Source organism: Bos mutus, chromosome 5 (genome assembly GCF_027580195.1).
Source record: "Bos mutus isolate GX-2022 chromosome 5, NWIPB_WYAK_1.1, whole genome shotgun sequence".
Lineage (NCBI taxonomy): Eukaryota > Metazoa > Chordata > Mammalia > Artiodactyla > Bovidae > Bos > Bos mutus.
The window spans coordinates 40,234,400-40,249,098 of NC_091621.1; the positions used below are offsets into that span (position 1 = coordinate 40,234,400).

The 14,699-nt window shown below is 37.7% G+C and overlaps 1 protein-coding gene across 4 annotated transcripts in view; it reads right to left on the bottom strand.

Annotated features, from left to right (window-relative positions):
* SENP1 (SUMO specific peptidase 1) overlaps positions 1–14,699 on the bottom strand; it is a 52,460-nt gene that overhangs the window by 18,525 nt on the left and 19,236 nt on the right. For all 4 annotated transcript variants that reach the window (XM_005905463.3, XM_070370685.1, XM_070370684.1 and 1 more), the window contains 4 exons: positions 8,417–8,520; positions 8,048–8,334; positions 6,596–6,650; positions 937–975 (listed from right to left, as the gene is read on the bottom strand). In XM_005905463.3, coding sequence (XP_005905525.1) covers positions 937–975; positions 6,596–6,650; positions 8,048–8,334; positions 8,417–8,520 — 485 coding nt within the window. The remainder of the gene's footprint in view (positions 1–936; positions 976–6,595; positions 6,651–8,047; positions 8,335–8,416; positions 8,521–14,699) is intronic.

Genomic DNA, 14,699 nt, shown 5'->3' on the forward strand with positions numbered 1-14,699 from the left:
ATCAAGAACACTGCTGATGCACAATTAGCATTAAATATAAAACTCTCAAGAGAAAAAGCCTAAAACCCTTATACTAACTTATAAGGTATACTAACTTATACTAAGTACACTTGCTTTAAGACAAAGTGAAACTACATGGTGTTACTGAAATTACCTTACTAGTTTTTTGAAATGATGAAAATTATTAGTTTGTTGTTAAACATGAACAAGTGACTTTGTGGATATTTGTAAATGTGTAGTCTTTTTTTTTTTTTTTAAACCATGCTTCTAAAATTAAGGAGAAAGTAAAGCTTCATTCTGGAAATCCAAAAATGAGATTGAATCCCAAAGACGAAAATAATACAAAAGATGTGGGTTCCATTGCTGGTTGGGGAACTACGATCCCACATGTCACAGCTACTAAGCCCACCTGCTCTGGAGTCTCATGTCAAGGGTAGAGAGCCTTCATGCCACAATGAAAGATCCCATATGACATGACAAAGATCTTGCATGCTATAACTTAGACCCGACGCAGACAAATAAATAAATATTAAAAAAAATCTACCAGACCAAGGGATTTAGAATAACCAAAGTGAGTCCTTGAAACTAGAAACTAAATGTTCAGTGATTCTGCAAACTCCAGAAATAATATTATCCAATAAATTAGTTTTATTGATATGAAAATAAAGGCATTTATTTTCCTTTCTGTTTAATAGCTAACTGAAACATTTTTCCAATTCAATTAGGTTTCAACAATTGTTACAGATTTAATAAACCTGAGCATAGAAATATTCCAACTCCAAAAAACTTTTAAAACTCAGTAACTTAGAAGTTATTTTATAAATAAATAGGAAATTTTTACTGACTAAAAATAGGTAGCAAGATTGGCTAATTGATTTCTTCTAACTGAAAAGAAAGTGATGAAAAGGCAAAATGATACTAAAAATAATTACTTACAATTCTTTGATCCACAGCTCTGCCTGGAAAAAAGTAGGACTATGGGCAGGAAAAGAAAAATGTGACAAATGAACAGGAGACTTAAAAGAATATCAAATATTTTCATCAAAAAAACTAATCATTTAATAGTTTATACAAATGCTTTATAAGTATGGGATAAATAAAAGGACCTAAATTACATAAAACAATTCTAACTGGGAAGCAAAGGAAAACAAATATGAGTCATTTGCACACATATAGTTAAAAAGATGACCCAACATTCAGCAAAGAAATTAAGTTTAGCATGCTCCTTACTTGCAAGAAAAGACCAACATGACATGAAAAATACATCATTTATCAAGGTAATATATTAAAATTAGAATGTTCCTCTTTCCAAATGGCTCAGATTGACAGATTTATTAATGGTTTAATAAAATATTATGGGTTGTTGGACTTCTTGTAGGTCTGCTTGAGTCAAAATACATTCAACCACATCACAGTAGATACTGAAAATCCCCACTCATAGAGTAGTCCATATCAAATGGCTAATGAACCAATGAACCAACATGGATAATCAGCAATATGACTCCCTTCCAAAGATAAGAGACCAGTTTTATTCCACGCAGCTCTTGCTGACAACCCAAGGGAATAATGCTAGCAGAGTCACAGGTATGCTATTTGTTCTAGAGCCTTTTTGCTCTTCTCAAACTTTCTTATCTCATTGCTCATCTCCCCTCTAACTGAAGGAGTTCTCACAAAACCAAAAGAAAGGCAAGTGAGCACTTTTCCAAAGAAAACTTTCAGATATGCAGAACAAGTTAACAGAGTGTCAAACTGAAAGTTAAAAGAGACTGGAATCTCTTAGAGCTGTCCCTGATTAGCTTTGTGACTTTGAGCAAGTCACTTCCCTTTACATGGACCTCAATTTCTGGGTTTGTAAATATGGAGATGAGAGTCCCTTTCAGTTTTTAAACTTCTACAATCTGTCCTGTAAAGGCAAAAATAAGGGCTCAGAGGTAATCTTTTGCTCCTAAGCCTAACTTCTGAGAATCAGTATTCCCAGTAACCCTTAGTTTTGGGCTTTAGTGATAAAAATGCTGTTCTATTACCTATTCACTGTCACTGAGGTCAATAAGAGGAGAACACAGAGAAGGGAGCCTATCTCCTTAATGCAGTGAACAACTGATGTAACAGCCAAGAAAGAAAGTCACAGAGATCAGTGGAAGCACTGAGAGAGACTACTTAGTGTATGATACTAAAGATAAATGAACGTGAGAACACATCTATTGCACAATATGACGATGTGACAAGCAATCACGCAGAATTTCACGGTACTGGATCATGCTACTCAAATCTGCTCCCCATGAAAGAGAAAAAAAAACACAAAGTCGCTCAGTCGTGTCTGACTCTTTGTGACTCCATGGACTACACAGTCCCTGGAATTCTCCAGGTCAGAATATTGGAGCGGTAGCCTTTCCCTTTTCCAGGGGATCTTCTCAACCCAGGGATTGAACCCAGGTCTCCTGCATTGCAGTCAGATTCTTTACCAGCTGAGCCACCAGAGAAGCTCAAGAATACTGGAGCGGGTAGACTGTCCCTTCTCCAGCAGATTTTGCCGACCCAGGAATCGAATCAAGGTCTCCTGCATTGCAGGCAGATTCTTTACCAACTGAGCTATCAGGGAAGCCCAATGCTCCCCATATTAGAATATAAACTTGATGAGGATAGGAATTTTTGTCTTTTGTATTTACTACTGTATCCTCTGTACCAAGAATAGTGCCTGACATCTAGCAGACACTCAATATTTGTTGAATAAATAAATAATGTAAAGGACAAGCACTTCTCTTTAATGCATCAAGGTATCTATTGGTGTAGGAAAGTAACACACAGAAGGAAAGGAAAAGCAAAATCCCTTTGCTTTTCAGAGATTACATATTACTTCTCATATAACTGATGCAATAAGCACCTACTTAGTACTTTATGTACAAAACTCTCCTTGGGAGGTTTTACATATTGGCAAAGCCTTATGATAATCCTCAAATTATTAAGCCTCAATACAATGTGTAATAGAGAAACATTACTTATACTGTACAGAAAAGGAAACTGAGTTCAAAAGAATAATTTGCCCTGGAAGAGTCACGATTAGAAACTACCGCAGTCCAATTCCAGACTGTGTTCTATTATTGTAAAGTGTCTTCTAATAAACCAAAGCATTAAGCCACAATGGAGATGATGAGTATTTGGACTACTCGAGAGAGTATTTCAGGCTTTCTAGGAAATTTGTTATTTAACCCAGATTTATTTAAGTACTTTTAATGCGCCACGTGCTATTATTGAAAGCAGGAGGTGGTGCAAAGATATTAGTAACACAAGGGACAGAGACAGAAGTACTGGAAGAAAAGACTAATGATATCTGGAGAAGCCAGAGAAATGTCCTGAGGAAAAAACCAACACCTGAGTCAGAGTTTAAAAAGCAAGATAAGAGTATAACAAGTGGACAAGGAGAGAAAGCAAACTCCAGGCAGAAGGGGGAGGGGTTGGAATGTATAACAACACAAAGGCATAAAATGCATGGCATATTCTGGGAAATAAGGGCAGATCTTCATTGCTGGAACTTAACTGAGAGGCAGTGGTGGGAGATTAAGGAGCCAATCAACCAAGCCTTGAGAGAGCAGGCTCCAACTCTGATAGACAGCATTATCCAGTGAGCCTCACCCAAGACTACTTCTCATCCATCTCACGTTCAGTCATCAGTAAAAGAAATTCTCCATAAAGGAAAGACAGACTCAGTAAAGAAGAACTCAGAGCACTCATTATATGAAATCAACTTTTTCCCAAGAAAGAATACCTATTTTTGTGCATACATATAAAACACTTTTTACCTTCACAACAATTCAATAGTAAGGTATTAATACTGGCATTTTATTGATAAGGAAACTGAGGTTTAGAAGAGTAACTTGTTCAAAGTTACATGAAGCCTGGAAAAGGCAAGATCAGAACCCAGATCCAACTCAGAAAAACCCCAAAACTATAAAGAATCTAAACTGTAAAGTCTCCTTGAGAAACTATACTAACTAGAGAATACTTTTTTTTTTTTTGAGAATACTTTTAAAATATCTAAAAAGCTTACCACATACTGGGAAATTGCAAAGATGTAGGGGAATTGAGATAAGAAAGAATATCTTATTATCCCTAATCGTCTCAATGGAAAATTGATAATAGTATTATTCTAGCAATTGATTGCCAAGGCCCAATATGGCAGACATAGCAATCTAAGTATTAACAGTAACCTACTGGATTACCATACTGGATCAGTAATACGTGAACTGTGAACTTCCTGATGTTCAAGCTGGTTTTAGAAAAGGCAGAGGAATCAGAGATCAAATTGCCAACATCTGCTGGATCATGGAAAAAGGAAGAGAGTTCCAGAAAAACATCTATTTCTGCTTTATTGACTATGCCAAAGCCTTTGACTGTGTGGATCACAATAAACTGTGGAAAATTCTGAGAGATGGGAATACCAGACCACCTGACCTGCTTCTTGAGAAACCTGTATGAGGTCAGGAAGCAACAGTTAGAACTGGACATAGAACAACAGACTGGTTCCAAATAGGAAAAGGAGTACGTCAAGGCTGTATACTGTCACCCTGCTTATTTAACTTCTATGCAGAGTACATCATGAGAAACGCTGGACTGGAAGAAGCACAAGCTGGAATCAAGATTGCCAGGAGAAATATCAATAACCTCAGATAGGCACATGACACCACCCTTATGGCAGAAAGGGAAAAGAACTAAAAAGCCTCTTGATGAAAGTGAAAGAGGAGAGTGAAAAAGTTGGCTTAAAGCTCAACGTTCAGAAAACTAAGATCATGGCATCTGGTCCCATCACTTCATGGCAAATAGATGGGGAAACAGTGGAACAGTGTCAGACTTTATTTTTTGGGGCTCCAAAATCACTGCAGATGGTGACTGCAGCCATGAAAATTAAAAGACACTTACTCCTTGGAAGGAAAGTTATGACCAACCTAGATAGCATATTCAAAAGCAGAGACATTACTTTGCCAACAAAGGTTCGTCTAGTCAAGGCTATGGTTTTTCCAGTGGTCATGTATAGATGTGAAAGTTGGACTGTGAAGAAAGCTGAGTGCCAAAGAATTGATGCTTTTGAACTGTGGTGTTGGAGAAGACTCTTGAGAGTCCCTTGGACTGCAAGGAGATCCAACCAGTCCATTCTAAAGGAGATCAGTCCTGAGTGTTCTTTGGAAGGACTGATGCTAAAGCTGAAACTCCAGTACTTTGGCCACCTCATGTGAGGAGCTGACTCATTGGAAAAGACTCTGATGCTGGGAGGGATTGAGGGCAGGAGGAGAAGGGGACTACAGAGGATGAGATGGCTGGATGGTATCACCAACTCAATGCACATGAGTTTGGGTGAACTCTGGGAGTTGGTGATGGACAGGGAGGCCTGGGGTGCTGCAATTCATGGGGTTGCAAAGAGTTGGACACGAATGAGCGACTGAACTGAACTGAACTGGATTACAGAGGAAGAAATACTTGGTACCTCTCAGTGGGGTGAAGTTTCATACAGAAGATCATATCTAAACTGAGACTTAAAAGATAAGAAAAAGACTACTGCCTGATACACAAGTTGAAGGGGGAAAGGGGGAATATACCAGGCAGAAGAAACACTTCACATATTCATGTGAAAGTATGAAAATACCTATCATCTTGTAAGTCAGCATATAATAAACACATGAAAGAATCCAGTATTTTGCACATGGCTGCTTCTCTCACCTCCATTATGTCTCTCAAATGTCATCTTAGCAGAAACGTGCCATGACCATCTAGATAAATAGCACTCCCAATCCCCAGTCTATATATTACCCTGTTTTATCTTTCTTCATGGTACTTATCACCAACAGGTATATGTATATTTAATTATTTGTTATTATTTGTCCCCCATCCCTCTCCTTTATTGTTGTTTAGTCACTAAGTCACGGCCAACTCTTTGCAAGTCCATGGACTGCATCGCGCCAGGCTTCCCTGTCCTTTACTATCTCCCAGAGTTAGGTCAAATTCATATCTATTGATTAGGTGATGCTATCCAACCATTTCACCCTCTGTCACCCCCTTCTCTTCTTGCGCTCAACCTTTTCCAGCATCAAGGTCTTTTTGGTACAATTAGGATGTATACTTCTTGAGAGTAGGAACTTCATTTTGTTAACTGCTATTACCTCCAGTGTCTGTACCAGTACCAGCACCCCTAGGCTATCAATAAATATTTGTTAAAGAAAAAATGTATGAGAGGAAGCAAGGCATGTGGAGGAAGAGTGCTGAATACTGTACTAGGAGTTCAGGCTTGATTCCACATCTTATCAGCCACTCTTGAGGGAGTTTAATGAATGATTAGATAAGCACTTTAGAAAGTTCACTCAGCAGAACTGAAGATGGACTAATGAACAAGGCAAAGAATGGGTTAGAGAACACGGTGGAAAATGGCATGAAGAACACAATGGAGGTTTGAGGAAAAGAGATCAATTAAGAAGTTACTGAAATAATTCAAACAACACATAAGAGTGGTCTGAGTTGAGGCTGTTTTATATTACTTAACTCTTAGTGAAGAAATTGTGATTAAAGAGAGGGAAAACAATGTTAAGAATGTCCTTTAATCAAAGTTTACCTGGGAGTTGGAATCTGGGAGTCTTTCACTTTGAGTAAAATCACAGAGTCTGATCCTAAAGAAAAAACACAAGGGCCTATCATTAACAAAATTCCACATGGCTGTACCTTCTAGATGTCTGTAGCTTAAGTTCCCATACTTTGCTATATTCTATTTCCATAAAAATAACACAGCATAAGGATAAAGGCAAGATGGAAGAGAAAGACAGGCAGGTCCATTTTCATTGAGCCACAAACAGGGCTTAGTGAAGAGCCTGTCTCACAAATAAAGCCAAAGAAAAGTATATATGCCCTTCAGCATCTTCTCCTGGGCTGTGCTTGTTCCCTGTGCTTCTTTCTTCTATTCCTGAGAAATAAGAACATGCCAAGATCTCTCAAAAGTCTTTAGTTCATGAACCAGTATGAGACTGATCAAGGTGCAAGAGGGAAGGGAAGGAGGAAGGGAAGAGGGGGAAGGCAGAAAGAAAGAAAGCAACAGCTATGTGAGAAGCAGCAGAGTCCAAACAGTACAAATTCTAGCACTTATTTTCTATTGATAAAGGTAGGAATCATATTCTTCTAAAGCACTATGATTAGAACCTCATTTAGAATATTTAAAAAATGGTATAAGGAAGTAACTAAACCATTCCATATTGTATATTTGTTCCAGTTTAGTTGTATCTAAGCATCTGACATAAAACAAATGCTTCTGAGATTAAAGGCTTTTAATAATAATTCTCAGTAAATCACCTCACAAAATTTTAAGTTTCTGTGAATTTGTGTAGCCATATAATGATGGCACCAACAATTTTTATCCCCAAGTCAGGAACAGATTAAAAACCTTGCTTTAAGTTACATGCCTAAATACATACCATAAATACACACATAATACATACCTAAAGGAGAGGAAAACTAAGCAAACACACAAACAACTACCATAGTAAAACCTTTAATTAACTGGAATTCCAAGAGACTAAATATTTTGGTTAGCTGAAAGTTAGACAGAAAATTCTGTTTTCAAAACTTGCTGACAACCATTCCAAAATGCATAAACCTACTACACAGGTTTTATAAGTACTACTTATTTAAGAACTTTTACTTCAATTCTTAATTGATATTTCAAAACTCCTAGAACTTCAGAGTACTTAATTTTCATTGTAAAGTACTAGAAACGGAGAAAGTACTAAAGTAAGTGGGCTTAATATACTCTTGACAGAAGACTGTTCAGGAAGTTAACCTTTTAAATATTATATGAAATCATTTGCCTCTCAATCATTTGTAAGAAAAAAGTAAGCTACTTATATGTTTCATTTACTCATGGCATGGCTAACTGAATTAAATGTATTTAAGGTATCTTATATCTTAATTAAGTTACATGTGTATTACTACCTTGCCTATAATTCATACAATTCTCATAGATCCAATAAACCGTTCACTGGTTACTGAAACTATAGCTGTACAATTCCATTTTTACCTTCAGATTCTGTATTTGAAGCTGGTAAGTTATCTGCCTGATATGAAAGAGAGTGGTCATGTTCGGGTTGATGGACAGGATCAGAATCTTTGGATCCAAATGTACCAGCATCTGGGGTGTAAGACGGTAAGGAAAACACACTGTGGGACAACTGTTCCTGGGCAGTTAAAATGCTGGCAGATCCAGATGAAGAAGTATCAGAGCCAATGATCTGAGTTGCACAAGAGTTTCCATTTTTAAACAGTGGGTCTTTCAAAGTATTCTTACTGGAACTAAGACATCGAGACCTAGCAAGAAAAGAAAACAATTTCAACATTCAATAACAAAATGCAGAATAAAATTCATTTGAAATATGTTTCTGTGACTCACAGGTGTAAAGGAAAATGTGTGGTGGGTTTGGCTATAGAGAACTGCTTCCCTGTGACTATCTGTAGCAGCTGTCTGTAAATCTCTCGTTCTTCCTCTTGAACTGTCTGTAAAAAAAGAAAAAAAATCTTAAATACATTCAATGAGGCAATGTTTCTCTAAGTAATATCTAGACTCCCAGAGCTCTGTTAAAGCTCTGGCAGTGTCTTGATGATAATTAAGACTTATGGTTCATTAATAATATTCTACAAAATTATAAAGCACACATAAGAGAAGTGAGTGAAGCAAATACTCAACAGTATATTTTGGAAAATTACAGCAGCACACAGAAACTGTAGGATATGAAACTAGGAGGCCATTTTTGCATCACTGATTGTCCCAGAAATAAAACATTAAAAAAAAAAAAGAGGACTCTAAACAGGACTCCAACAAAGTCCTTGACTCCCGATACCTGTTAGAAAAATCACAAGGAAGTAATTGGAACAGTCAAGATCAGAGCTATTTCCTATTCTACCCAATTTTTAAGAGTTTAAGTATTTTCCAGAGATGGTTTTCATTGTCAACTTTTATTTAGGCTTTTTTTTTTTCCGTAAAGTTCCAATACTGAATTTAGGGAAAAGCATATATTCCACAGCATAGTTCACTTACTGACCTAAACACCTACTATGCTCCAGGCACTAGAGATGCTGTGCTGAATAAAATAGTCTGTGCCTTGGGGAGCTTACATTAAAGCTGAAGGACTGACAAACAAAAGATTAGTCAAGTAGCATGAAGAAAACTGAAGAGAACACAAAGTGATGGAGGAAGAACAGCAAGAACAGATAAGACTTCTCTAAAAAGGTGGTATTTCTACAGAAACCTAAATCAAAGGAATAAATCAGTCATAGAAATTTATAGAGTATTCCAGGTATTGGCAGAACAAATGCAAAGGGCCTCAGACAGGAATATGCTTGATGTGTTCAAGGAATAGTAAGGTCAGTGTGAATCAGGAGAAAAACAGTGAGAAATGAGGCCATTTAGCAGAGAACCAGTTTACGTGAGAACCTGTAACTGTAATCATGTACCTACCCTGCATAGATCCCCTGAAGTAATGGGCTGCATTCATTAAATAACATGCCCCAGGATTTAAAAAAATCTTATATACTGTTTAATACACACATCAACTTTCATAAAATAATCACACTTCGTGCCAGTGCTAGCAACATCCTACACTGCAACATTTCAGTACGCACATAAGCATTTCATTCGATTACAAAAGTTTGTTAAAAGCACAATGAATAAAGCAATAATAGAGGCAAAGGTAAGAGACACTAAATTTTTTCTTCTTCAATCTTTTTTTTCAGTTCAGTTCAGTCACGTCCGATTCTTTGTGACCCCATGAACCACAGCACGCCAGGCCTCCCTGTCCATCACCAACTCCCGGAGTCCACCCAAACCCGTGTCCATTGAGTCGGTGATGCCATCCAACCACCTCATCTTCTGTTGTCCCCTTCTCCTCTTGCCCTCAATGTTTCCCAGCATCAGGGTCTTTTCCAATGAGTCAGCTCTTCGAATCAGGTGGCCAAAGTATTGGAGTTTCAGCTTCAGCATCAGTCCTTCGAATGAACACCAGGACTGAGCTCCTTTAGGATAGACTGGTTGGATCTCCTTGCAGTCCAAGGGGTACACAGTAAATTTCAGTTACATTGTCAGTATAATGTTACCAATCTAACAAGATACACCTTGCACTGTGCAACTTGACAACCCCTTATGAGAAAGAGCTATCCTTAAATCTGAATAGTTGAGTGATCACAAAAGAAAGAAGTAGTTGAGCATTTATTTGGTGGCAAAATAGAACCAAGAGAAGAAAAAAATGTGCAATGTTCTCTATGAAGAAAATAAATACCATTATCTTATCCCTTAGACCTTAATATATTCAAGACAATGGTGGTCCTCTTTTTTTAGTGTTTGTGAAGAGACTGTCTATATATTTTTATAATTAAAAATCATAATTAAAATAAATGTCTCTTTATCCAACTCCTTGCAACCCCATGGACTGTAGCCTGCCAGGCTCCTCCGTCCATGGAATTCTCTAAGCCAGAATACTGGAGTGGGTAGCTGTTCCCTTCTCCAAGATCTTCCCAACCCAGGGATCAAACCCAGGTCTCCTGCATTGCAGGATTCTTAACCATCTGAGCCACCAGGTAAGCCCTTATTAAAACACAAATTTGCTATTATGAAAATTCTTCAAGTACATAATCAAAAGAAAGCAGCATCATTACAGATTATTAGGGTGTAAGAGAGATCTTTGCCAACTAACTCCACTGTGATCTATATACTGGAAAGCTGTACTATCTGGCACTTTAATGACTGAAATTCTGAATACCTCAATATAAATCTTGATTCCACTTTCCCACTATACCAAATAACCTAATCCACAATACTGTGGGGTTAACAGTATGTTGTTTTCAAGGGTGGTAAAATGGAGGGAGGGAAGGGAAATCAGAAGTGAAGTACTACACCTGGGTCATAGATATTAACTCTAAATTGTAGTTCATTTCCACTATCTCAACAAATTACATCTTAAAAAGCTTTGACTGTATTATCTTATCACAGGAAGAAAAGTAAAGCAGATATACTGGTGTAAGAGGCTATTCTGCATATGAAGGGAAGGCAAAGAAATACCCCCATCACTTAAAGACCTCAAGAGAACACCAAGAATAGATGAGATAGAAAGGATCTTTGTGGTACCCTAAATACTACAAACAAAAGGGGAAAAGTAGGGGAGGGATAAATCAGCTTGAGATTAACACATACGCACTACGATTACAAGACACACAACAAGCAAGGACCTACTGTATAGCACAGGGAACGCTACTCAATATTCTGTGATAACCTATATGAGAAAAAAATCTGAAAAAAGAATAAATATATGTATAACTGAATCACTTTGCTGTACACCTGAAACTAACACAATATTATAAATCACAATTCAATACAATATTTTAAGAATTAAACCATAAAAAGTTAGAAACATTTCCCTCCTCCCTCCTATCACATAAGAAATGTTTTCTTGGAATAAATTTTTATACTTATAAATAAAACATGAAGAACCAATATGCCATTAAGTGACTCATCTAATGCAAATTACAATGAATCTAGATTAATTCAACACAAAGTTAACTTTTAAAAATAATTTAACACACACACAAGTCCCCAACAAATCATTTTCTTCAATAAATATATCTTCAAAGAAAAGCTTCTGTCTGAGCCTGAACAACCTCACAGTCATTAAGACAACAAAAAATGAACAGAAAAAAATGTCCAATACTCCAAATTATTTGAGGTCTCTTCAAGCCCCATTGGAGAAGGCAATGGCACCCCACTCCAGTACTCTTGCCTGGCAAATCCCATGGGCAGAGGAGCCTGGTAAGCTACAGTCCATGGGGTCGCAAAGAGTCGGACATGACTGAGCGACTTCACTTTCACTTTCAAGCCCCATACTTTCAGTTTAAACTGATTATGGTTTAACAGACACTTGCCCCTTAGAAGAAAAGCTATGACAAACCTAAACAACATATTAAAAAAAAAGTCCTCTACTTCAAATAATTACCTGAGATCTCTTCAAGCCCCATACTTTCAGTTTAAACTTATTTATGATTTAACAGACGCTTGCTCCTTGGAAGAAAAGCTATGACAAACCTAAATAGTGCATTAAAAAGCAGAGACATCACTTTGCCAACAATGGTTCATACAGTCAAAACTATATTTTTTCCAGTATTCATGTCCGGGTGTGAGAGCTGGACCATAAAGAAGGCTGAATGTCAAAGAACTAAAGCTTTGGAATGGTGGTGCTGGAGAAGACTCTTGAGAGTCCCTTGGACAGCAAGGAGATCAAACCAGTCAATCCTACAGGAAATCAAGCCTGAATATTCACTGGAATGCCTAATGCTGAAGCACCAATACTTTGGCCACCTGATGCGAGGAACTGACTCATTAGAAAAGACCCTGATGCTGGGAAAAACTGAGGGCAAGAGGAGAAGGAGGCAATAAAGGATTAGATGGTTGGATGGCATCACTGACTCAATGGACATGAGTCTGAGCAAACTCAAGGAGGTAGTGATGGACAGAGAAGCCTGGTGTGCTGCAGTTCACAGGGCTGCAAAGAGTTGGACACAACTTAGCGACTGAACAACAATAGTACTTGTTAAACCATTTTCTATTGAGTGAGCAAATTAAGAAATTAAGAGGAAAGGAAGCTATAATTGGGTAAAATATTAGAGCAAAGGAGGTTTGCTAATATTATGTTATAAATCTAATAAATGACCACAGAAAGTTTAATAAGTTTAAGGATAATTAGTAAAGTATGTTTTTCTTAAAAAAAAAAAAAAAAGAATAAACCCACCAGTGTCATTTGTAAGGCAGCCCACCATCTTAAAATGCTGCTTAATATGTAGCACAGAAGCATGTCTGGAAGCAATATATAACTGAAAAGAAACTACCTGTGTTATTGCCATTTAACATTTCTATTTTTTTCTTAGTATTTTTTCTTTCCCAAACAGAAACTCACATCCTCTGTAACAGTACTAAGAGAACATTCTGTGATCATGGAAATGTTCCTAATCTGCACTATCCAATATTGTAGCCACTAGCCATGTATAGCTACTGAGTGCCTGAAATGTGGCTAATGTGACTGAGAAACTACATTTTTATTTTATTTAAATTAACTTGAACAGGGCATGTGGCTAGAGATTACTATTAATTAGATACTATTGTTCTTTAATGTTGCCCTTGAATCAGCCATCAGCCAAGTGGTAGTACAGCCACCACATGCGTATTTCCAAATTCCTCTTCCTCATATATATCTTCAAATCTCTGTTGTAAAACTGAACAGTTCAGTGGTGACACGTTAATTCTATAGATGGCTTCATATTCCTGAAGATGTTAGACAGCTCCAGACGTAAGATTATACACTTCTCCTTCTTTAAACATAAGCAACAGCACCTCCCTTGGAGATCCCAATATTTCCATGGAATATAACTTTTCCTCCAGTTTATAAGTTTTCAGCAAGGAGATCCAACCAGTCCATCCTAAAGGAAATCAGTCCTGAATATTCACTGGTAGGACTGATGCTGAAGCTGAAACTCTAATACTTTGGCCACCTGATGTGAAGAATTGACTCATCTGAAAAGACTGGTCTGGGAAAGATTGAAGGCAGGAGGAAAAGGGGACAACAGAGGATGAGATGGTTGGATGGCATCACCGACTCAATGGACATGAGTTTGAGTAGGTTCTGGGAGTTGGTGATGGACAGGGAAGCCTGGCGTGCTGCGGTCCACGGGGTCAGAGAGTCGGACATGACTGAGTGACTGAACTGAACTGAACTGATAAGCTCCCATCAATAATCTTACTTCAGTGGGAAAAAAGTAATATTTTAATATGTATTATCTGTAACACCTAAGATTAAACATCTAAAATAATCTGTTGAGAGTTTCATTTAATAAAGTTTGGTCCAATATTTTTACAGACTACTTCATAGTTCTATACTACAAGTACCCTGCTTTTCACAGCAGATTAAAGGCCTAAAAACAACTGAGGTAAAATTTTCTGCAACTTTTATTCCATAGGACAGGTTCAATCCTTGGCATCTTCTTGACACTGCAGAAGGAAAGAGAAACCAGCCTCCCATTCTCCACTGACCCAGCCTGTGGCCTGGAGGGTAGACTGGAAGAACGAAAGTATTTGGTCAGCCCAAGTCCTCAGGTTGGAAGTGAAGGTGAAAGAAGGAGGGGGGGCTGAGTTGTCCCAAATACTGGTTGGCTAATGAGTGAATGGTGTGGGCTTACAATGTACATGGTTTGAAGGATATTCGTGATCCCAGCAGCTGCCACAAGAGGCAAGGAGGGGTCTGGGAGGCCTGCGTCCTGCTGCCATGCCGTCACTCTTTCCCCACAAGTCTCTCTGTAATCTGCAGACTGCCTAGGCTCTATAAGAAGCACAACTCCTACAACTCCAGTAATTAAAAAAAAATTATATATGCAGTAACTGATGGTACTAAATTCAGTGTTACAAATGGTACAGTGAAAAAGAAATAGCGTTGCTCAGCTATCACTAAAGGCAACTGTTGCCAGTTTTGTCTATCCTCCTCCCTGATGATTCACTAGTTTTGTCACCCTCTGTGAATACTGTAGATTCAATACAAATTTAAAACCAAAAAACATACAGCATTTTTAACTAACCATGTCACAAATAATCAAGTTTTGCCACCTAAGAGATCTTCACCACCAAATTACGTTAACTGTTTAGT